This window comes from Aquarana catesbeiana, linkage group LG04 (assembly GCF_042186555.1).
Source record: "Aquarana catesbeiana isolate 2022-GZ linkage group LG04, ASM4218655v1, whole genome shotgun sequence".
Taxonomy (NCBI): Eukaryota; Metazoa; Chordata; class Amphibia; order Anura; family Ranidae; genus Aquarana; species Aquarana catesbeiana.
This window is the reverse complement of record NC_133327.1, coordinates 126,783,276-126,809,644: the sequence shown is the minus strand read 5'-3', so window position 1 is coordinate 126,809,644 and position 26,369 is coordinate 126,783,276. Positions and strand designations below refer to the sequence as shown.

The window sequence follows — 26,369 nt, the reverse complement described above, 5'->3', positions numbered from 1 at the left end:
CTTGAATCTGTGTACCAACAGTGTGAGACTCTAAATCCAGCTACCTTTTTGCCTGAAGCTGACACTGATGACACTAATGACTGCATTGACCATGATTGTACTACAGCTATTGACAAAGTGACCAAGCCTAGACCTGACTTGCAGGCTGTTCCCATAGCAGGGTTGCCCCCCTGTGCAAACCTCTTTGTGGATGGATCATCGATTCGAAGGGATGATGGGCTCACATTAGCTGCTAGTGCAGTGGTGAATGGTGAGGGAAAACTACTGCATGCTTCAATTCTGTCAAATTCCAAATCTGCACAGGTAGCTGAGCTAACTGCTTTGTGTGTTGCTTTGGAATTGGCACACAATTGTCTACAAATGTCTACAGTGATTATGTAGTTGGAATACTGCATAGCTTTGCTCAGCTGTGAGAGGAACAAGGTTTTCTAACTGCAGCAGGAACACCAATACAACACAAGGATTTAATCATCAGATTATTAACAGCAGTGCAAATGCCCTTGCATGTTGCTGTTATCAAAAGCAAAGCTCATACTCGTTCTGATGATTGTGTCTCGAGGGGAAATGCTTTAGCTGATGAATATGCTAAAGGAGCATTCTATGCATACCCATCTAGTGCCATGCCTATGTTGTTTCTGACTGATTTACCTGTTGATTTACACATTTTGTCTGCCTTACAGGAGAACTCGCCTCACAGACCATCCTGGTGCTCTGAAGGGGCTGTTTGTGATGAGGATGGCCCGTGGACTGTGAAAGGAAAAGTGGTTGCTCCTCCGATTCTGTTTCCTTCTTTGTTTTCTTTGAGTCATGGGCCTTACCATGTCTCAACAGGAGGCATGTGTCGGATTATTAACAGGCACTGGTGGGCCCCAGGTTTTCAAACATATGCTGCAAAAAAGATTTGTGGAGGTGCTACATGCGAAAACCCATAACATTGAGAAGCCAGTACCTACCACTATGAAGCACATTCCACATACTGAAGAGCCATTTCAAATTGTGCAAATTGACTTTTCAGATATGCCCCCTTGTGGAAAATTATGCCAGAGCTGTAGTAAAATGTCTCACTGGAGAAATGATCCCTAGATTTGGTATAGGGGAAATATTCTCCTCAGATAGATGAACACACTTTGATAATAAACTCATGGCAGAAGTGGTAAGCATTCTAGGAATGAAACAGAAGTTACACACCGCTATATAGGCCGCAGGCTAGTGGTTTGGTGGAATGCAGTAATCAATCTTTAAAGAGATACTTGGCAAAGTTGACAGCTAACGGAACAAGTACATGAGAAGAAGCCCTCCCAATAGCATTGACTGCCATTAGAACCACACCTAAAGAAAAACATGGACTGTTACCTTTTGATATACTGTTTGGGCGACCAACCAAAAGTATACCTATGCAGCCTTTACAGCCAGAGACTGTGACATTATTAAGTGGTCAAGATGCCATGATTGACTTTGTGCAAAAATTGCCAAATGTGTTTTCTGATACCTTTTTCAGAGCCAGAGCAGGACAACCTGTGGACACAAGTGAAAAGACTCATGGCCTAAGTTCGGGAGATTGGGTGTATATCAAGAATCACACACCACAGACCTCTTTATCTCCCAGGTGGAAAGGACCATTTCAAGTCATTCTTGTGTCCCCTACTGCAGTAAAGTTGAAGGATTACAAATACTGGGTGCATGGTTCGCATTATAAAAAAAACTGTAGCTCCTGTGGACAATAGAGTCCAGACCTTGGTGGCAAGTATTGTTCTGTTCCTTTACTTTACAGGTTACTTCTGCTGACCCATGCCCAAGCAAGAAGACAACGTGAATCTTCTAGGACCTAAACCTAATGTAGGCTTCTGGAGCATCATTCTTTGTGGTGGGACAGTGGTATAGATTACAGTTATGACATATGAATGGATCCAACAAGAAAAACAGGGTAAGATATCTGGTACCTTCTCAATAAACACAACCATATTGGAAGAAATGGTATACTTTGAATCTAGCCCTGAGCACCGTTTAAGAAGAGAAGTGAATGAGTACCATGACCAGTTTGCTGAACCTTTTCATAATTCCTTTGTATCTATGCATCTACAGGCTGCAAAGAAATTTAACATTGCTGGATATGTACACATGCACCTATCTCATACCAGACTATACCATTACTGGGTGTTCCTAGTGGGTTCCAGGACATAGAAGATAATGCACATTTCAGTGATGTTATTATCTCACTAACTGACAGATCCATTTCTCTTTTGTTATATACGAATGTTCCTATGACTCCACCTGCATTAACTTTACACGAATATACTCGCCTGCAATGTAAGAGAAGGGTTTTTCAGAGTACCACCAGGAACTGCATGAAAGGAGCTGCCATAAGATTTTGGTTTGATAGAAAGGATACTGCTTGGAGCACAGACAGATACAAGCAACTACAGGATTTAACCCAACGCCAACACTCTAGACAAAACAATTTAAAACTGCTGATGTGTTAACAAGAGTATAATTTCAAGAAAGCCTGTTCTGCTCCACCAGGGTAACTGGAATGAAAGGAGCTGCCATAAGATTTTGGTTTGATGGAAAGGATACTGCTTGGAGCACAGACAGATACAAGCAACTACAGGATTTAACCCAACGCCAACACAAAACAATTTAAAACTGCTGATGTGTTAACAAGGGTATAATTTCAAGATAGCCTGTTCTGCTCCACCAGGGTATTATTTAATCTGTGGTAAAAAGGCTTATACTTGGGTTCCATTAAATTCCATGGGGGTTTGTTACTTTGGTAGAGTCATACCCACTACTTGGTATATGGAGGATAATGAGTTTAAGGAAACACAGGTACATAAGATACCTATACACTTCCAGCATAGGAGAGATCTGCCTATTCAATCTGACACTGGCATCATAGAGGAGACCAGTAAGTATGATGATGGGAGAACTGGCTCTCATGGCTCAATCCCCTCAACTGGTTTTCAGGACTGGGAGGATTGCTTTCTGGCATATAACACGACATATTATATATAGTTGGATTCATTGTACTTATAATCCTTATAATCAGATGTGCACCAATAATGCAAATGTTGTTTGAAAGTGATTGCAAATATTTGTACTAATACTCGCCCTTCTGAGCCCTCAAGGTCACGCATGATGACTGCCTATGAGATGGTAGCTCGCATACCTGAAGGACGGCCTAGAGATACAGAGGAAGTTTAAAGACACAGAGGGAGCCTAATACCAAAGAATTTGGAGGGACTGTTAAGATACAGAATATCTGGAGTCCGGAATTATAAAGCTTCAGGAAGACTCCCGCAGAGTCCCCCTTTATAATGAACTTTAGTAAGATGTTTTCAACTTCTTAGGTATTAGGCAATGTAGCAATGTTGCACTGTTGTTGTGTTAAGGGGATTGTAATGTGCTGCCAAGTGATGTCTGGACTGTACATTGGCTCTTTTCTGGGAAAGAGCTATTATCATAAAAAGTTCAGACGATCCCTCTTGTGTACCTATAAGATTGATGAAGTATGACAATATAATCTAGAGGTCAAGATGACCATATATAATGTAGAAATAATTAGTTAAGGATAACTTGTGCTTTGGGATCATGCCATACATAGGCAAACATTCTGCAATTTCTGTATAAAAGCTGAAGCTATATTTGTGTCGGGGCCACACCCTATTGAACTGTTGGTCCAGTGTACACTGAATTTATCCGTATGTATCGTTATTGCTCTAAATAAACTCGTACTTGCAAAGAATGCTACTGGATCGTTGGTGCCTTTCATTTCCAAGCATGAACATAGACGGGTAAACTTATCAACAGTCACTGCTTTAGTTCTTATCTCAACATCATGTCTGTGTACGATGCTTGGAGTAACAGGGCTGTTATTAGCTCTTGGTCTGCTGAACAGTTTGGAGGGCAGGAGGCACTGTTTGGCGTAAGCACCCAATCGTGGTGCCAAGAGGTTCCATCACAATTTCATTCAGGGTAGTTTCACACTGGGGTGCTTTTCAGGCATTTTAGCGCTACAAATAACGCCTGAAAAGCACCTTTCATGCCTCCCCAGTGTGAAAGCCCGAGTGCTTTCACACTGGGGTGGTGTGCTTGCAGGACGGGAAAAAAAGTCCTGCAAGCAGCATCTTTGGGGCGATGCAGGATTTTGTGTATACTAGCGTGGGTTAAAAGCTCCCCGCTAGCGGGTGAAAAGCGCCACTATAACAGCAGTAAAGCGCCGCTGAAACTAGCGGCGCTTTACCGCTAACGCTGGCACCGCCCCAGTGTGAAAGTACCCTCAGCAAAAAATTATGTTAGTTGTCGGAAAAATAAAATATAGTTAGTGGAAATATTGACTTTATAGAGAATGTCTGCTGAAATATATACACTTCAGTAATTCTACCTTGCTCCCCTCAGTTCTCTTGATTGGTGAGGATTGGCTCGAGTGGGTTTATAAAAGGCTGCTGTAATTGGCTGCTGGGAGCTTTCCATTTTTCATCAAAACGATGCCAATTACTAAGGGTCATTCATGAGAGCCAATGACCTTAATACATTGCACAGCTGACTGTCTGCTGGAACCAAACAGCAGGAGAACATGGTTAAGTATTTTTTCACAATTAATCCCAGTTATTTTGCTGTTGCTTTTTGTAAATTTTTAATATCTTTTTTCTGTAAAAATTATCTTGAAACCATTTTCCTCTTCTTTCATTAAAACAACATTTAAAAATCATTAAGCTTTTTTGCTAAATGCTCTAAACAAGAATTAAAAGAATAATTTTCTCTTTGAAGAGCACTATTATATTTTAAACCTTCTTGTCTGCAATGCAATAAGTGTCACAGAGATTTCCTAAAGGTCAGGATTGTTACAGCAAATATGGTGCATGTTTCCATTAAAACATGTTAAGCAGCTATTGCTTGTAAATGTAAAGTTTAACTGAGTTAACCCACCCCAGTGACAATCATTCTCAGTCTCCTGGCACTTTGATTGTTGTCTCAGGAGCTAGAAAATGTTTGTGCAAGGTGGGGATGAGGGTGCCATCATCGCATGCGCAAAGTTCTATAGTACCTCTACTGGTAATTCCAGATAGAAACCTTCATCTTAACCACTTCAATACCGGGCCTATTCTGGCACTTCTCTCCTACATGTAAAAATTATCATTTTTTGCTAGAAAATTACTCAGAACCCCCAAACATTATATATGTTTTTTTAGCAGACACCCTAGGGAATAAAATGGCAGTCATTGCAACTTTTTATCTCGCACGGTATTTGCGCAATAATTTTTCAAACGCCTTTTTTTTGAAAAAAAGAAAACGGTTTAATGAATAAAAAAATAACAAAAAAGTAAAGTTAGCCCAATTTTTTTGTATAATGTGAAAGATGATGTTACGCCAAGTAAATAGATACCTAACATGTCACGTTTTAAAATTGTGCACAGTCATGGAATGGCGCCAAACTTCGGTACTTAAATATCTCTATAGGCGACGCTTTGAAAATTTTTACAGGTTACCAGTTTAGAGTTACAGAGGAGGTCTAGTGCTAGAATTGTTGCACACACTCTAACGCATGCGGCAATACCTCACATGTATGTTTGAACGGCATTTACATATGTGGGTGGGACTTGCGTGTGTGTTCGCTTCTGAGTGCAGGCTACCGGGGACAGGGGCGTTTTAATTTTTTTTAATTTTACTTAATTTTTTTTATTTTTACACTTTTTTTTACATTTTTATTTTTTTTATCACTTTTATTCTTATTACAAGGAATGTAAACATCCCTTGTAATAGGAATCTATGTGACAGGTCCTCTTTATGGAGAGATGCGGGGTCAATAAGACCCCACATCTCTCCTCCAGGCTGGAAAGCATGAAAAAAAAATCGTGATCGTGAAAAAAAAATTGCCGATCTCATGCTGACCGACGCGATCGCGGCTTTGTTGACATCCGGGAACCTGGGTGTGCCATCATAACGTCGCGCCCGGGCCTCCGACGGTCATAGAGATGACTGGTGACCATCTGGTCACCGGAAATCTCTATAGTCGTCATCTGGCACCGGCCGATTCTTTCTCTGGGCCCCGATGGCACGGGAGAGCCCGGAAAAGCACCGGACGGCAGCAGGGGGGGGGATGTCCTCTCCCGTCACCTATAAGAACGATCTAGCGGCGGAAATTTATCCTTTAACCACTTCAGCCCCGGACCATTTGGCTGGCAAAAGACCAGAGCACTTTTTGCGATTCTCTACTGCGTCGCTTTAACTGACAATTGCGCGGTCGTGCGACGTGGCTCCCAAACAAAATTGTTGTCCCTTTTTTCCCACAAATAGAGCTTTTTTTTTGTGGTATTTGATCAACTCTGCGTTTTTTATTTTTTGCGCTATAAACAAAAAAAAGAGCATCAATTTAGAAAAAAATGCATTATTTTTTACTTTTTGCTATAATAAATATCCCCAAAAAATATATAGAAAAACATTTTTTTCCTCAGTTTAGGCCGATACATATTTTTCTACATATTTTTGGTAAAAAAAAATAGCAATAAGCGTTTATTGATTGGTTTGCGCAAAAGTTATAGCATCTACAAAATAGGGAATAGTTTTATGGCATTTTTATTAATAATTGTTTTTTTTTACTAGTAATGGTGGTGATCAGCGATTTTTATCGTGACTGCGACATTATGGCGGACACATCAGACACTTTTGGCGCTATTTTGGGACCATTCACATTTATACAGTGATCAGTGCATTGATTAAATGTGTAACTGTGACTGGCAGTGAAGGGGTTAACCACTAGGGGGCGCTGTAGGGGTTAAGTGTGTCCTAGAGAGTGATTCTAACTGTGGGGGGATGGGCTATGTGTGACACGATTACAGGGAGCGGTGATCAGTGTCAGTGTCAGTAGGCAGAACTTCCTCTCCATGAGACGATCGCAGGTATCACGGAGCTCGTGGTGGGTGCGCCCCCATGCCGCCGGTGGCCACAAGCCGCGTCTTAAAGGGCAACGTACAGGTATGTTGATATGCTTGTACGCGCCCTTCTGCCGGCGTATATTGGCGTAAGCCAGTCTGCAAGCGGTTAATGAACTATTTATTTTTAGGTTTCCAGCATGTTTAGAATTCACATTGTGAGTGTTAGGACCCTGAATTAGGTCTTTTTCTGGAATTGTCAGAATTACATTAATTGAATAGTTACATAGTTAGTCAGGTTGAAAACAGACATAAGGCCATCTAGTTCAACCAACAGAAAAAAACAAACAAATAGAAAACCTCCATATACACAATCCTACACTGCCTTGCAAAAGTATTCACCCCCCTTGCCATTTTTCGTGTTTTGTTACATTACAGCCTTTAGTTTTTTAATCTGAATTATATGTGATGGATCAGAACATAATAGTCTAAGTCGGTGAAGTAAAATTAGAAAAATGTATACATAAAACTATTTTCAGAAATAAAAAACTGATAATTGGCATGTGCGTATGTATTCAGCCCCTTTGTTATGAAGCCCATAAAAAGCTCTGGTGCAACCAATTACCTTCATAAGTCACATAATTAGTGAAATGATGTCCACCTGTGTGCAATCTAAGTGTCACATGATCTGTCATTACATATACACACCTTTTTGAAAGGCCCCAGAGGCTGCAACACCTAAGCAAGAGGCACCACTAACCAAACACTGCCATGAAGACCAAGGAACTCTCCAAACAAGCAAGGGGCAATGTTGTTGAGAAGTACAAGTCAGGTTTAGGTTATGAAAAAATATCCAAATCTTTGATGATCCCTAGGAGCACCATCAAATCTATCATAACCAAATGGAAAGAACATGGCACAACAGCAAACCTGCCAAGAGGTAGCCGCAAACCAAAACTCACAGACCGGGCAAGGAGGGCATTAATCAGAGAGGCAGCACAGAGACCTAAGGTAACCCTGGAGGAGCTGCAGAGTTCCACAGCAGAGACTGGAGTACATAGGACGACAATAAGCCATATGCTCCATAGAGTTAGGCTTTATGGCAGTGTGGCCAGAAGAAAGCCATTACTTTCAGCAAAAAACAAGATGGCACGTTTTGAGTTTGCGAAAAAAGGCATGTGGGAGACTCCCAAAATGTATGGAGGAAGGTGCTCTGGTCTGATGAGACTAAAATTGAACTTTTTGGCCATCAAAGAAAACGCTATGTCTGGCGCAAGCCCAACACACCACATCACTCAAAGAACACCATCCCCACAGTGAAACATGGTGTGGGGATGTTTTTCAGCAGTCGGGACTGGAAAACTGGTCAGAGTTTAGGGAAAGATGGATGGTGCTAAATACAGGGATATTCTTAGCAAAACCTGTACCACTCTGTGTGTGATTTGAGGCTAGGACAGAGGTTCACCTTCCAGCAGGACAATGACCCCAAACACACTGCTAAAGCAACACTTGAGTGGTTTAAGAGGAAACATGTAAATGTGTTCGAATGGCCTAGTCAAAGCCCAGACCTCAATCCAATAGAAAATCTGTGGTCAGACTTAAAGATTGCTGTTCACAAGCGCAAATGATTCAACTTGAAGGAGCTGGAGCAGTTTTGCAAGGAGGAATGGGCAAAAATCCCAGTGGTAAGGTGTGGCAAGCTCATAGAGACTTATCCAAAGCGATTTGGAGCTGTGATAGCTGCAAAATGAGGCTCTACAAAGTATTGACATTAGGGGGGTGAATAGTTATGCACATTGACTTTTTCTGTTATTTTGTCCTATTTGTTGTGTGCTTCACAATAAAAAATAAAATCTTCAAAGTTGTGGGCATGTTCTGTAAATTAAATGATGCAAATGCTCAAACAATTCATGTTAATTCCAGGTTGTGAGGCAACAAAAAACGAAAAATGCCAAGGGGGTGAATACCTTTGCAAGGCACTGTATACCTACAGTTGGTCCAGAGGAAGGCAAAAAATACAATAAAGCATGGTCCAATTTGCCCAGCAGGGAAAAAAAAATATTTTCTGATCCCCCAGGAGGCAATCAGATATTCCCTGAATCAACTAGCCCTGGTGTCAGCTTAAAATAAAATCCTTGTTCTGTACACCAGGCAACTGAGATATAAACTCAAACACATCCATTTTGGTTTCGCTGCCTTTGAAGTCAAAAAGTGGGAACAGGCCCCTAAATTAAGATGTGGTCCCCCGTTGACCTCCATGCTGTAATTGATTCTAATATAAAAATTGTCCAAATCAGGTAGCAGGAGTGCTGTCAATGTAGCCAGTGCTGCGGACAGAAGGGGGGGGGGGGCATTGGTGCAGGGAATCAAGTTTTAACATACATTTTTCAGTTAACCACCCTGACCCCTAGTTCATCAGTCTTTTTCAGCATCTCAGGTCCCAGAGACTCTAATGCCCTGTACACACGATAGGATTTTACGACAACAAAACCGTGGATTTTTTTCCGAAGGATGTTGGCTCAAACTTATCTTGCATACACACGGTCACACAAATGTTGTCGGAAATTCTGAACATCAAGAGCGCGGTGACGTACAACACGTACGACGAGCCGAGAAAAATGAAGTTCAATAGCAAGTGCGGCTCTCTGCTTGATTCCGAGCATGCATGGACTTGTGTGCGTCGGACTTATGTACACACGCTCGGAATTTCCGACAACAAGCTTTGTTGACGGAAAATTTGAGAACCTGCTCTCAAACATTTGTTGGTGGAAATTCCAACAACAAATGTTCTATGGAGCATACACACGGTCGGACTTTCCGACAACAAGCGCACATCCAACATTTGTTGTCGGAAAATCTTATCGTGTGTACAGGGCATTAGACTTCATTCACACCTGGACATTTTGGAATTGGGGCAGAATCGCTGCAATTCTGCCCGCAATCTCAAAATGCACTACAATTGCAAAATGTAGGTTCCGGTGACATTTTTTTGAATGGCATCTAAAATTTGTTGCGATTTTGCTGCAATTGTTGTGTGATTTATCGCGCGGCACATCGCATCTTGTCAAGTTGGTCACCCCAAAAGGAGCAGGAGCTTCTTTTGGGCAACAAGCTTTATGAGATGCAATTTGCTGCTATAAATTGTGCGACAACTGTGGCAAAACAGCACCGCATTTTAGGTGTCATTGAAAATATTGGGACCTGAACCTGCGTTTTGAGCCAGGTGTGAATGGAGCCTAAAAGGTTCAGAATGACTCAGAAATTCAAAACAATTCCACCACCAGAGTGAGCCAGTGCTAAAAGAGATGGCGTAGTAGTCCAAAAAATGAAAAAGCAAACAAACAAGTGTTGTAATTGTTACTATTTCTGCATGTTAGCAGGGTATTGAAATCATGGGCTGGAAGCTTGTTGTATGCAGAGAATACTTTACTTTCATGGAGGATATCAAAGCATGTCTTACAGCATGGAACAGGAAACAGTACAATACAAGTACATATATTGAGGAAAGACAAGCACTTCCTCTGGTTACCTTACCATAGAATACACATTATATTGCTGCAGTGCCACCTGCTGGATAGAAAGGTATAATGCATACACTATATATAGTTCACAGTACTTTACATTACATGTTGTTGTTCTTCCAACACTGCACACACTTACTCTATAATCCTAATAAATTTCTTTTTAAACTTTTTTTTTTGCAAAACTACAAAACACTATCAGTTTTTAGCTGAGGAGACACTCAGTATTTTTACATCCTGGGGAGGACTCTGTTAGGGTTCTTTCATACAGGTGTTCCATCGGGCAGATGTCCATTTACATCTGTGTCCATTTAGAAAGTGGACCTAAATGCATGTAAATGGACAAACGGTCCATTTCCGCATTGGTTTTTGCATTGGTTGTTAGCAAGCACCCACAGGCATCCTAACAACCTGTGACTCATCCCTGTTGTTGGCAGCAGGGATGAGTCATTGGTAGTTAAGGAGGCGGCACTCATCGGCTTCCTAACAACGATGAGCCATCACTGCTGTCAGTGGGCAATTACCTGCTGACAGCATAATGTTAACAAAAGAGCTAAAATACAAAAAAAATGGTGTGAGGCTCTCCACCCCCAATCCATACCTGGCTCTTCAAATTTTGGATGGATTTGGGGGAGGACCTCACACCAAAATGAAATGTGCTTTATGGAGAAGGAGAGGAAAATTGGAGGTTTCTCTAGCATCTGCAATGAGAAAGGGTTACATCGTAACTGGTCAACCAAAGAAAAACAGACTTTTATGCCAGTGAATGCAGTTTCCAGCAAATATGAATGAGAGCATTGAGAAGATTATGAAAAGAAAAAAAGGTGGAGTGTAATATGGGGAAATATAAAAATAATTGCCTTCCTGAGACAGCACATCGCACACAGTAATGCTCTTGTCTGAATAATAACATCTCTACACCAAAGGATATCTGACAGTACATGAGAACACTCTCATTCTGGTCCCCAGAGATAGAAGACGATGGCTCCCTACTTATCGGTAATCTTTTGCCTTGGAATGCTAGGTAGGTAAAAAACACTTTTGATATTATTACTAGAATATTTTCTAATGACAGTTTCAAAGATTAATTCTGTAAAATTAATATCAGTAAACTTTTTGAAGGTTTAATAAATAGTAACTTTATACGTACAGTTCAAACTTATAAATCTGGAAGCATACCAGATTGCTTGGAAATTATAGATAGATCTAATAAAATAACAGGTAATATTTTAGAAATTTGACATGTTCCGTGTTTAAAATAAAACAACACATACTAGAGAATACGTAATATAATCAATGTGAGAAGCATTTTTTAAATATCTAGACATATTCGTATTAGTGATCCTTCTTAAATTCCATTGATCAGCTACATGGACATCCAACACATAGGTACAGTATGCATTTGTGTGAGTTAGACATTTAAGTTTGGGAACAACACTTTTTGTGGGCCATCATCTTTACATAGTCAATTGATCTTTCATGTCTACCATGTTCTGGACTATGTGAATCTAATGTTTTTGGTTATGGATATCAGGCTTACAGACCAGAGTCTAAAATAATGAGGCAAACAGCAACTAAAATTTGTGCAGCTGCACATAGTAGACAGTCAGCAGTTGTGCTTGTTCTGTATGTCCTTAAAGTTGATGTAAACCCAAATGCTGAAATCTCATAAAAGTATTAACATGGTAAATTCAACTGTTTGAATCATCTTTTTAAACAAGCAATTTTTATTACCAGAATAAAAGATACCTGATAAATGTATCCCAGTTGTTCTCCCGGAATATTACTCTGTTACATGAGCTCCTGATGGAGACTACAATTCCCCATAGCAGCAAATATTGCATAGGCACGTTCCACCGTCACCATAAGGAAATTGGTCAGGAGCAATTAATACAAGGTTGTATTAATTCAAAAAATACAAGGTTGAGGGATCATCATCAGCATTCAGAATTTATAAAGAATGCAAAAAGAAATGTAAGGGTGCAATTAGGGCGGCTAAGATAGAACACGAAAGAAACATAGTGGAGGAGAGCAAACAAAATCCCAAGAAGTTCTATAAGTATGTATACAGTAAAAAAAGGACAGACCATATTGGCCCCATAAAGAATGAGGAAGGACATCTGGTTACAAAGGATGGGGAGATGGCAAAGGTATTGGATTTATTCTTCTCCTCGGTCTTCACAAGGGAATCGGGGGCTTCAGTAACCATAACTGCAGTGTTTATCCTCGTGACACATCACAGGAAGCACCCTGATAGCTAACAGAGGACAGAATTAGAATTAGACTTGGGAGACTTAACATTAATAAGTCACAAGGACCAGATGGCTTGCATCCGAGGGTACTTAGGGAACTCAGTCAAGTAATTGCCAGACCATTGTTCCTAATTTTTACTGAGAGTCTGCTGACTTTTTCGGTTTGTTCAGCAGCGTGATAGAAGAAGATGAATGGACATCGTGGGACAGTTTTATTTTTTTATTTTTTAATAAAGGACTCTTCCCAAGCTGTGTCTTGTCTTTTTTAACATTTTGACACTTTTTTTGTGAAATGGTAGGGGTACCCTGTTACCATTTCACACAGGGGGGAGGCCGGGATCTGGGGGTCCCCTTGTTAAAGGGGGCTTCCAGATTCCGATAAGCCCCCCACCCGCAGACCCCCACAACCACCGGGCAAGGGTTATGGAGATGAGGCCCTTGTCCCCATTAACATGGGGACAAGGTGCTTTGGAGAGCTACCCCAAAGCACCCTCCCCATGTTGGGGGCATGTGGCCTGGTATGGTTCAGGAGGGGGGCCACTCTCTCCTCCCCCCCTCTTTTCCTGTGGCCTGCCAGGTTGCATGCTCAGATAAGGGTCCAGTATAGATTTTGGGGGGATCACTACGCCATTTTTTAAAATTTTGGCACAGGGTTCCCTTTAAAATCCATACCAGACTTGAACGGTCTGGTATGGATTTTGGGGCACCCCTATGCCATTTTTTTTTAAAAATTGGTGCAGGGTTCCCCTTAATTTCCATATCAGACCCGAAGGGCCTGGTATGGATATTAGGGGGACACCCACGCATTTTTTTTTTAAACTTTGGTTCGGGGTTCCCCTTAATATCCATACCAGACCCAAATGGCCTGGTAATGGACTGGGGGGGGGGTCCCATGCTATTTTTTTAGTGAATTTTATCTATATTGCTGAGACCTGACAATTCATTACAGCCGCGATCAGTTTTAAATTACAATTTTTCCTTTAGAAATGTCATTTTGCTGTGGTACTGTTCTAAACGAAAAATGCGCCACTTTACAGGCATACTATAGACACACCCCAGGCACGATATTTAAAGGAATATTTCATTTTTATCGTTTCACTTTGAATATTAAAAAAATCACTGCTCCCAAAAAAACGTCCGTTTTTTTAAAAAAATTTGCATTGATACATGTCTCCTGGGGTAGGACACGGGTCCCCAAACACTTTTTATGACAATAACTTGCATACAGGCCTTTAAAATGAGCACTTTTGATTATACACGTTCGTGTCCTATAGACTAAAATGGTGTTTGTGTGTTCTGCCGAATTTTTTGCCTGTTCGCATGTTCTGCTGCAAACCGAACAGGAGGGTGTTTGGCTCATCCCTAATGGGGAGTACTCAGAATAGTCAGGGGTGGGTAGTGGGTTTCCCCAGGGTTCTGTGCTGGGACCAATCCTATTTAATTTGTTCATAAACGACTTGGAGGATGGGGTAAACAGTTCAATCTCTGTATTTGCAGACAATACTAAGCTAAGCAGGGCAATAACTTCTCCGCAGGATGTGGAAACCTTGCAAAAAGATCTGAACAAATTAATGGGGTGGGCAACTACATGGCAAATGAGGTTCAATGTAGAAAAATATAAAATAATGCATTTGGGTGGCAAAAATATGAATGCAATCTATACACTGGGGGGAGAACCTCTGGGGGAATCTAGGATGGAAAAGGACCTGGTGGTCCTAGTAGATGATAGGCTCAGCAATGGTATGCAATGCCAAGCTGCTGCTAACAAAGCAAACAGAATATTGGCATGCATTAAAAAAGGGATTAACTCAAGAGATAAAGTGATAATACTTAGACATGTGCACTGACAAAAAATGTGTTTGTTTTCCTTTTCGTTTCATTAGTTTTTTTGCTTTTTTCAGAAATTCGAAAATTCAGAATTTGGAAATTGGAAATCCGAAAATTTCCGAACTTCCGAACTTCCGAATTTTCTGAATGTCCAATTTCCAAATTTTTGAACTTCCGAATTTTCACATTTCCGAATTTTGAAATTTCGATTTCCGAATTTCCGAGTTTTCAAATCCCGAATTTTCAAATTTTCTAATTCCAAATTTCCAAATTTCTGAATTTTCTGAATTCGAAAATACAGAAATTCGAAAATCCGAAAATTCGAAAATCTGAAAAAAAGAAAGAAAGCCAGTAAAATTCTAAATAATGACTAACTAATAATAACCAACTATTAAATTATAGGTATTGGAATTTCCTTTCAAATTTGGCTGTTTGTGAACGTAACAAATACAAATTTATCTGAGGTTACGAATTATGCGAAATAACGAATGTCGCATCTAAACAAATGGAATGGAACAAATTAATAATAAATAATAATAATAAAAAGGTTTTATTATTATTATTGTTATTTATTATTATTAGATTGTTAAGTTCCATTTATTTAGATTCGGCATTTGTTATTTCAGATAATTCGTTCAAATACGTTCACTAACAGCCAAATTTGAAAGGAAATTCAAATACCTATAATTTTATATGTATTATTAGTTAGTTATTATTTCAGATTTTCAGGTTTTCGAATGTTCAGATTTTCATTCTTCTTCTTCTTATTATTATTATTATTATGAACGTATTCTCTCTGGAGAAGAGACCCTTGAGAGGGGATATGATTTCAAATTACAAATACCGTACTGGTGACCCCATAATAGGGATAAAACTTTTTTGCGGAAGGGAGTTTAATAAGACACATGGCCACTCAATAAAATTAGATGGAAAGAGGTTTAACCTTAAACTATGTAGAGGATTATTTACTGTAAGAGCAGCAAGGATGTGGAATTCCCTTCCACAGGGGGTGGTCTTAGCGGGGAGCATTGATAGTTTCAAAAAACTACTAGATAAGCACCTGAACGACCACGACATAAAGGGTATACAATGTAATACTGACATATAATCACACACATAGGTTGGACTTGATGGACTTGTGTCTTTTTTCAACCTCACCTACTATGTAACTATGTAACTATGTGCAGCCAATGATAGAACAAAAGCATGTACACAGGAAGTGGCTGAAAGAGGATGGAAGAGATCAGCAGCAATGCAAAAAGAGATGAAAAACAGTACTTCTTTTTTCTTAATTAAACCTTTTGAAAGTGAAAAATAATCCCTTACAGCATAAGTAATTGTATTTCTCTTATCTTTTAGATTTGTCCCTCGCTGCTCTCAAAACAAAACACATTGGCTGGTGTGTGACATCAGAAAGTGAATATAAAAAGTGTAAAGATCTGACAAAATCTTGTAAGGCTCCAGACCTCACGCTTATCTGTGTGAAGAAATCCACTGTGGAAGAGTGCTTCACTGCCATTAAAGTAAGTGTTTGCGGGAAAGTATATTAATTAAAGCATTAGTAAACTCCAAATTTTTTTTTAACTGGATCCTCTGCAGATTGATGTCATATTCTGCTAGTATGGAGTGCAGACTTACCTTTTAGTTGGAGCCAGTGGCGGCCCATCCATAGAGGGTGCACAGGTGCCGCCTCCCCTATCCGTGCATCCATGTGTCCGGCCTGATCTACATATCAGTGGCGCTGGACCACTGGATTCCAATGCAGGGGGGGGGGTTTGAAGCACCTGATTAGAGCCAGAGGCTCTAATAGGCTTCAAAGAAGGGTGGCCTCGGAGCGCAGAGCATTGCGCTCTGAGCCCACCGAGTTGTGTGACCATAGCAAATTTATTTTTGCTATTATCACACTAAAGTTCCTTCCCACCAATCAGGAGGCAGGTCTGTGAGACCTGTTTCCTGATTGGCCAAAGCCTATTGGATGCCTATCGCTTTGGCAGAAGAGGAAACACATGGCGGAGGAAGCTGGAAGAGCAGACACCAGAGCCGCCGCGGCCGTTACCTGCACTCCAGGAGAGGAGGAAAGGACATCACAGCCCCATCACACGAGCGGGTAAGTGCCAGACCGCCTGCACGGGGGGGCGGTTCAGTGCTGTGCCACCGGGGAGGGTGTTGTTTGTTTGTCGCCCCCCCAAAAGTAGAACCCACCAGCCGCCACTGGTTAGAGCTCTCCAGCACTGAGCTGTCACCACTGCCAATTTCACTTGGTTCCCATTTTCTCTTGGGTTCCTGCTCTCCAGCCATTTGTAGCAGGAGCTACAGCACATGCAGCGGTGATGTCATCAGCTGCAGCCAATGTGAATATCTTCTAAATGGCACATGTTTAGAAGGTATTCACGGTACAAGTTTATAATAACAGTTTACTACTGCTTTGAGCTTGATTTAACAAGTAAAAAATGTTTACTTAACAAAGTTAAACTTTAAACTTTATTAAATTCTCCTGCACAGTGGCGTACCAATGGGGGGCGGTCAGCCCTGGGTGCCACACATTGAGAGGGTGTCAGTCCGGCGCAACTTAGGGGTGTTCAGGCAGGCCTGGATTGGTTATAGGGCACACCGGGCACTTGCCCGGTGGGCTGGGATTGCCGGGCCACTACAGGCTCCTGGTCTGGTATCTGCAGGTGGAGCATATTAAAAAATATGGCCGCACACCAACTTTGAATCTGCAGGCTGGGCTCAGGCAGGCTCATTGGGCAGGACTCAGGAGTTGGGCAGGCTTAGCAAGGGCTTGGACAGGGGGCAGGGTGCGTGGTGACATCACTGAGTGGCGGGACTCAGGAGTCACAGCGCGGGCTGCTCTACCATTGGGCTAACTGACCTTCCTACACACTGGAGCCTGTACTGGGTAAGCCACAAATGATACAGCAGAGTGTTCAGCAGCTTTGCCCTGGACCCTGTCACACTGACCTTGAAAACCAACACCTGTGACATGGACTGGGTTGGGGGCAGGAAAATAACACATGTATATACCGTGGGGCAAAAAAGTATTTAGTCAGCCACCAATTGTGCAAGTTCTCCCACTTAAAAAGATGAGAGAGGCCTGTAATTGTCATCATAGGTATACCTCAACTATGAGAGACAAAATGTGGAAACAAATACAGACAATCACATTGTCTGATTTTTGAAAGAATTTATTTGCAAATTATGGTGTAAAATAAGTATTTGGTCACCTACAAACAAGCAAGATTTCAGGCTCTCACAGACCTGTATCTTCTTCTTTACGAGGCTCCTCTGTCCTCCACTCATTTCCTGTATTAATGGCACCTGTTTGAAATTGTTATCAGTATAAAAGACACCTGTCCACAACCTCAAACAGTCACACTCCAAACTCCATTATGGTGAAGACCAAAGAGCTGTTGAAGGACACCAGAAACAGAATTGTAGACCTGCACCAGGCTGGGAAGACTGAATCTGCAATAGGCAAGCAGCTTGGTGTGAAGAAATCAACTGTGGGAGCAATAATTAGAAAATGGAAGACATACAAGACCACTGATAGTCTCCTTCGATCTGGGGCTCCACACAAGATCTCACCCCGTGGGGTAAAAATGATCACAAGAATGGTGAGCAAAAATCCCAGAACCACATGGGGGGACCTAGTGAATGACCTGCAGAGAGCTGGGACCAACGTAACAAAGGCTACCATCAGTAACACACTACGCCGCCAGGGACTCAGATCCTGCAGTGTCAGACGTGTCCCCCTGCTTAAGCCAGTACATGTTCGGGCCCGTCTGAGGTTTGCTAGAGAGCATTTGGATGATCCAGAAGAGGACTGAGAGAATGTCATATGGTCAGATGAAACCACAGTAGAACTGTTTGGTAGAAACACAACTCGTCGTGTTTGGAGGAGAGAGAATGCTGAGTTGCAACCAAAGAACACCATACCTACTGTGAAGCATGGGGGTGGCAACATCATGCTTTTGGGCTGTTTCTCTGCAAAGAGAACGGGACGACTGATCCGTGTACATGGAATAATGAATGAGGCCATGTATCGTGAGATTTTGAGTGCAAACCTCCTCCCATCAGCAAGGGCATTGAAGATGAAACGTGGCTGGGTCTTTCAGCATGACAATGATCCCAAACACACTGCCCGGGCAATGAAGGAGTGGCTTCGTAAGAAACATTTCAAGGTCCTGGAGTGGCCTAGCCAGTCTCCAGATCTCAACCCCATAGAAAACCTTTGGAGGGAGTTGAAAGTCCGTGTTGCCCAGCGACAGCCCCAAAACATCACTGCTCTAGAGGAGATCTGCCAGGAGGAATGGGCCAACATACCAGCAACAGTGTGTGACAACCTTGTGAAGACTTACAGAAAACGTTTGACCTCTGTCTTTGCCAACAAAGGATATATAACAAAGTATTGAGATGAACTTTTGATATTGACCAAATACTTATTTTCCACCATAATTTGCAAATAAATTCTTTAAAAAATCAGACAATGTGATTGTCTGGATTTGTTTCCACATTTTGCCTCTCATAGTTGAGGTATACCTATGATGACAATTACAGGCCTCTCTCATCTTTTTAAGTGGGAGAACTTGCACAATTGGTGGTTGACTAAATACTTTTTTGCCCCACTGTATATGCACAGAAAAAAACTTCTAAATCAGAATTGAACTACATCTGTTCTCTTCCCTGGGAGTTGAAACCTAATAATCCAGTGTAAGATTAGAGTGATCTTTTGTGAGAGGCCACCTAAAACGGCAATCTCTGGCCATCTCTTCACAGTCTCTGGGGGGGGGGGTGCCAGATATAGGATCTGCCCCAGGTGCCAAATGCTCTAGGTATGCCCCTGCTCCTGCACTTTCAAAGTAAACAGAGCTTCAATCAGCTATGTTAGTAAATCAACCTCAGTGTTGTTTTATTTGTAAAATGCTCACCTCATGCAGTACTTTACAGCAGCCTTTCTTAACCAAGGTTCTTTCAGCAACGAACAATCTCGGAATATATACAGTGCCTTGAAAAAGTATTCATACGTGTGATATTGTGATAGACCAACACAAAGTTGCACATAATTGTGAAGTGAATGGAAAATGATAAATAGTTTTCCACTTTTTTTACAAATAAATATGTGAAAAGTGTGACGTGCATTTGTATTGAGCCCCCCTGAGCCAATACATTGTAGAACCACCTTTCGCTGAAATTACAGCTGCAAGTCTTTTTGGGTATGTCTCTACCAGCTTTGCACATCTAGAGAGTGATATTTTTGCTCATACTTCTTTGCAAAATAGCTCAAGCTCTGTCAGATTGGATGGAGAGTGTCTGTAAACAGCAATATTCAAGACTTGTCACAGATTCTCAATTGGATTTAGGTCTGGACTTTGACTGGGTCATTCCTAACACATGACTAGGCTTTGATCTAAACCATTCCATTGTAGCTCTGGCTGTATGTTTAGGGTTGTTGTCCTGCTGGAAGGTGAACCCCTGGCCCAGTCTCAAGTCATTTGCAGACCAACAGGTTTTCTTCTAAGATTGCCCTGTATTTGGCTCCATCCATCTTCCCATCAACTTTGACCAGCTTCCCTGTCCCTGCTGAAGAAAAGCATCCCCACAACATGATGCTGCCACCACCATGTTTCACGGTGGGGAGGGTGTGTTCAGGGTGATGTGCAGTAGTTTTCCGCCACACATAGTTTTGCTTTTAGGCCAAAAAGTTACATTTCTGCCTCATCTGACCAGAGCACCTTTTTCCATGTGTTTGCTGTGTCCCCCACATGGCTTCTCACAAACTGCAAACAGGACTTATGGCTTTTTTTCAACAATGGCTTTCTTCTTGCCTACCTGCCTAACTAAAAAGAGAGAAGGTCTGACTGAAATAATTTTCCCTGATGCAGCCATTTTAATTAATCTTAGACTTGACCAGCAAAAACACCTCACTGACTGTGATAGCTCCCAAATTTAAGTTCACACCAACTGTTCTTGTGTGAACTTTAGAACAGCTCATGTCCAGCAACAAAGACAGAGCAGCAACAAAGCAACACAGACAGAGCAGTCGTTATAGTTAGACAAGCCTTGGTATGAGATTGGACAAGGATCCCTTGTTGGATACCTTCCCTGTTGCTCCTTCCCCTTGCTGCCCACTAATAACATGCAAAATAGAACAGAGCACACCAGGTGGAGCGGTACTGTAACAGGATGTCCCAAATCAGCTGTATAGCTGATAACCAACACATTTCCTATAAATCACATGCTTTTGTTGATGGGACAAGATCTCATAGCCCAAAGCAGGAGACATAGGGAGATATTTCACTCCATCTATGCCACATGCCTGTTCTGTGGGAAATCTTGTTACATCACCTCTCTGCCCACCATGCCCTACTTTATTATTAATGCTAATAGCCAACATATGGCACAGGGGGGGGCAATACTGGTTCTTTGTGGAGCAGGGGCTTATTTAGAGCTGTGATTCCTGTTTTATGGCCTTGACTACAATGGGTTCTTGGTGTGCAATTCAACTTCTTACAGCTTTATTTCCACAGCATCATATCAATTCCAACATGGCATGTTGGTACATTTACATTTCTGGAACTATTTTTTAATAGCAATGTGTTAATTTGTAGGATGGAGTAGCAGATGCAATTTCTGTGGACAGCGGTAATGTATTTAAAGCTTCTCTAAACCCATACAATCTGAAGCCAATCATGGCAGAAAGCTGTGGATCACAAAAAGGTACCAATATACTTTATGTTTTATAGAATAAAAAGAAGCTAAAGCCAACACAATGTAGAAACTAGACATGTGAGGTTCGTTTCGTACCAATCGAAAATTTGTACGAATTTGTGAAAATTTGTAAATTCTGAAGCATCCGAAATACGAATTTCTATGCTTCCGAATTGTATATGAAATACGAAATTTCATTGACGAATTTTGGATCCAAATTTTGTTACAACGGAAATGTGACTGGTGTTTTGTTGACCAATCAGAGGTTTTCTGCTGCTGAGTGAGGGTTGGGAAAATTACCTTTTTAAATATGGAAGTGGGAGACTGGTACTGGTAGTCGATAGGAGATTCAGAATTGGACAAAATAAGAATGTTCGTTAATATCGTTTTATTATTGTCATAATAATTACGATTATTCATTATGATGAAGTTAAAAACCCAGGAAGTCAGCACAGCACAGGGATGGTGGGAGCCCCTCATAACGAGCACAGCAGGGGTACAGCCCCAGGAGGAAGTGAGCACAGCACAGGGATGGTGGGAGCCCCTCATAATGAGAACAGCACAGGGATGGTGGGAGCCCCTCATAATGAGCACAGCAGGGGTACAGCCCCAGGAGGAAGTCAGCACAGCACAGGGATGGTGGGAGCCCCTCATAATGAGCACAGCAGGGGTACAGCCCCAGGAGGAAGTCAGCACAGGACAGGGATGGTGGGAGCCCCTCACAATGAGCACAGCACAGGGATGGTGGGAGCCCCTCATAATGAGCACAGCAGGGGTACAGCCTCAGGAGGAAGTCAGCACAGCACAAGGATGGTGGGAGCCCCTCATAATGAGCACAGCAGGGGTAAAAACCCAGGAAGTCAGCACAGCACAGGGATGGTGGGAGCCCTTCATAATGAGCACAGCAGGGGTACAAACCCAGGAAGTCATCACAGCACAGGGATGGTGGGAGCCCCTCATAATGAGCACAGCAGGGGTACAGCCTCAGGAGGTAGTCAGCACAGCACAGGGATGGTGGGAGCCCCTCATAATGAGCATAATGAGTTGACGACTGTCATATTGAGAAAGGTATTTTTTGCTTTTTAAATTCATCATAATGAACGTTCGTAATTGTTACGAAAAGTTAACGAATCTAACGAAAATTCGTATTTCGTACGAATCCAAATTGAATTTCGGACACGAATTACGAAATACAAATTAACGGCTAAAACAAAACGGAATGGAACGAAACAAAACAAATTTATTGACCGCGCACATGTCTGGTAGAAACCTTTGCCAGCCAATCTGAAATCATCAAAAACTTATTCAAAATGGTCTCTAGTGTTGAGTGAATGAGTGTGAAAACCAGATACATTTGAAAAAACTGCAGAGAACCATATTAGTCTTGATTGTCTGAATTCCCAAAGAGTACAATTATCAGCATATTAGCCAAGTCTACATACATATTCAGGAGGATCTATTGTGATGAATCAACAATTCTCCTGATTCAGGTACTGGTCTTTAAGTGATTGCTGAAGGTTGTTTCAGATCTCTTCTCTTTGAATTAGGAAAACTTCTCTTTGAACTCCAGGAATTATGTTTTTTCCATACATACATTGTTCCAGCTTGGCTCAATATAGGTACCCATATCTGATATCCAGAGGGGAGCTGGGGATGCTGCCAATCACAGTAGTAGTCCACATTACATGCAGTGATAGCTGTGATCTTCCAGGGGCAGCTCCAACAGATTCACCACTGCACACTGAACAGAGGGGCTCTAGGCTTTGTGAGGCCTTAGGAAAAACTTAGACATGAGGCCCCACTCCCATAATGGGAAAAATAATTCAAGCGATAAAAATGAACTGGAGCATGGGTAAGTCAACCATTGGGGGTTCAGGAGTGGGGCTAACAATTTTGGTGTGCTATAACCCCTAGCGTTCAGATCTACAACTCATGGAACATCGGCGTTATCAGCGAGCTGTGATATAACAACATACAACATATACATGTGAGCGCTAACATTCAACCAGTATGAAACAGCTGGAGCCCCCTAAAAAATACATATATTGCTCTAATACAAAGAGAATGAATGACTGAAGGGTGGTTTCATAACTAAAATAAATCATATAATAAACAATAAAAATTATGAATTTGTGCTGATCAGCTTGAGACTGAAATGCTAAAGTCCAAAATGAAACTAAAACTGAAACTGAATTAGTCCATGATAAGCTACTGTAGAAGGCAGCCCTGTAGATCAGGATGAAGCAATCCTCTGGGTACTGAAGAAGAGAAACAACAATGGCGCCACTCTAAGTGCAGTATTAAAAACAGATTTAATGTATCTTTAAAATCAAGTACTCACAAGGGTACAAGTAAAGCAGGCGTACAAAGGGTGAGATAATCATGCCAGGTGTCCCAGATGAGGTGTAGAGTCACATCGTGCGGTGGCGTTCTATTCTTCTGACAGGGTGCGCTGCTGGATACTCGCTGTGTCCTGTCGCTGGAACGCGCTGTGTACAATCCGGGGAGCAGGGTCACTTCCGGGTCTGTGTTGGGATAGGCGACGCGTTTGCGGAGCTACGCTCCTTCCTTAGGCCTAACGTGACCTGTGATAGGTTGAGACATATGTAGTCTAAGGCGAGCCCTGATTGGAGGGGGGAGAGGTCTATCAAACTCGGACAAAGAGCTGTGTACTGCGGCTACGTGCTGCAGTGTCAAATAAGGAAGTGAAAGAGATGTTGTGAGCAACAATAGCTGATATACTTGAATGAGACAGGAGAAACAGAGGAAAGGAAAAGATGATGTATGGATAAGCGTGCAAATGTAAGAGAGATGCTGGAGTGAAGAATAAAAGAACAATATTGGTAATGAGAGTATTACTGACAATGAAAAAAGTCATCATAGAAATGTTTTATGGTTGGGAAAGAGAGAGAGTGAATGTATTGGGTCAATAAAGGGATTATATAGAAATAAATCAAATTAAAATTAAAATAATAAAAATAAAAATGAAATAATTAAAAATAAAAATAAATTTAAATTTAGATACAAATGAAATTGTGAAATGGTATAAGAGAAATAGATATTGAAAATAAAAACATTGTTCTTTTATTCTTCACTCCAGCATCTCTCTTACATTTGCACGCTTATCCATACATCATCTTTTCCTTTCCTCTGTTTCTCCTGTCTCATTCAAGTATATCAGCTATTGTTGCTCACAACATCTCTTTCACTTCCTTATTTGACACTGCAGCACGTAGCCGCAGTACACAGCTCTTTGTCCGAGTTTGATAGACCTCTCCCCCCTCCAATCAGGGCTCGCCTTAGACTACATATGTCTCGACCTATCACAGGTCACGTTAGGCCTGAGGAAGGAGCGTAGCTCCGCAAACGCGTCGCCTATCCCAACACAGACCCGGAAGTGACCCTGCTCCCCGGATTGTACACAGCGCGTTCCAGCGACAGGACACAGCGAGTATCCAGCAGCGCACCCTGTCAGAAGAATAGAACGCCACCGCACGATGTGACTCTACACCTCATCTGGGACACCTGGCATGATTATCTCAACCTTTGTACGCCTGCTTTACTTGTACCCTTGTGAGTACTTGATTTTAAAGATACATTAAATCTGTTTTTAATACTGCACTTAGAGTGGCGCCATTGTTGTTTCTCTTCTTCTGTGATATAACAACAATTATTTTAGGAATAGCATTACATAATAGAAACAATATTAGAACTTACCTATTTTATTTAAAACATGTTCTGTTTTTTTTTTCTGCACAAATGCTCAGTTCTGGGTTTAACTTGAGATAAGCAGTGTACAGGGGACAGCAGGGCAGAGCACAGGCGGTCACAACACAATACAGGGGGGAGCAGGGCACATGGGGCACACCAGGACACATTACAGGGGGGCACATTATGGGGCACAATAGGGCACATTACATGGGGAACAGCAGGGCACACTATGGGGCACAGCAGGGTACATGGTACATCAGGGTACAGGATACAGCAAGATACAGGTTACAGGGCACAGCAGGATACAGGGCACAGCAGGGTACATGGTACATCAGGGTACAGGGCACGGCTATTACAGGGCACATCAGGGTATAGGGAACATCAGGGCACAGGGCACAGCAGGGTACAGGGTACGGCCCAGCAGGTTACACTATTTCCTAGCAGTTTCCTTCAAATGCAGAGTAGCATGGGAAGCGGCTGTAATAAGTCCTCTTTCATAGCTCACTGCTTTCCGACCGGGCCTCTCTCTCTTCTTCTCCTTCCCAATTTGCTTGTGACCTGGAATGAACAAAAAGAGAGGAGGGGCCGGCGGGGAGCAGCAGTTATGAGAGAGGACTTTTTACAGCTGCTTCCCATGGTACTCTGCATGTCGGCTGATACTCGATCTACCCATTAGGCGTCAGTTGTCTGTGATTGACGGGTAGATTATCACGAACCTCCTGGGAACTTCGCTGCAGAACATCTGGGAAACCCCAGTTGAGAAACACTGCAATAGGCAAATTAGGCGGCTGTGAGGCCCCTGTGAGCACCAGGCCTTAGGTGACCGCCTAATTATAGAGCCGTCTCTGACATTGAACAAAAGTGGTCATTTACTTGGATATTTTTTTTCAATGAATACAAGGTATTCTGTGAACAATGTGAAGATTGTGATGTCATCTGCCCCATCTCTATAGCTTGTCCAGTCAGAGACACCTGTATTCATTGAAAGAATTAAAAGGCATTCTCTGAATGGCAGTGGTGCAGAGTGTGTGCGGAGGGAAAGCTGCAGGAGTAGCACCCAAAAGATCACAGCTGTCTGTGATCTAGCTGCATGTATTGTGGACCACTGCAGTGGTTTTCAGCATCTCCAGTGGCCCTCCAGATAATCAGATTCCTACATCGAAAAACAAACAAAAACTCCCAGCTCACTTATCTGCCAGTCTGCAACACACCAAATTGACCCCGTCTAACAGTTTACATTAAAAACAAGGGGTGCCTACTTGCTGCAGACAGGGACAGCAGTAACGCTGAACTTAAAGTGGTTGTAAAGGTAGAAGGTTTTTTTACCTTAAAGTGGATGTAAACCCGATTCATGAAATATGAGCCGGGCACATATATCTGCAGTGTTTTGTTATCTCTATTCAAAGCACTATGTCCTGTAGCTGTCTCCTGCTCCTTCTTCTGTTATCAGCCTGATAACTTCTGACAAGTTCTCTGTCACA

General features: G+C 41.9%; 1 protein-coding gene across 1 annotated transcript in view; it reads left to right on the top strand.

Moving 5' to 3' along the window:
• The first annotated feature begins 11,019 nt into the window (after positions 1 to 11,019).
• The window catches only part of LOC141139451 (serotransferrin-B-like), a 75,789-nt gene continuing 60,439 nt past the window's right edge, over positions 11,020 to 26,369 (top strand). Inside the window, exons 1-3 of the mRNA XM_073625545.1 lie at positions 11,020 to 11,414; positions 15,829 to 15,992; positions 21,078 to 21,186. Of these exons, the coding sequence (XP_073481646.1) occupies positions 11,372 to 11,414; positions 15,829 to 15,992; positions 21,078 to 21,186 (316 nt within the window). The 5' untranslated portion in view covers positions 11,020 to 11,371. The remainder of the gene's footprint in view (positions 11,415 to 15,828; positions 15,993 to 21,077; positions 21,187 to 26,369) is intronic.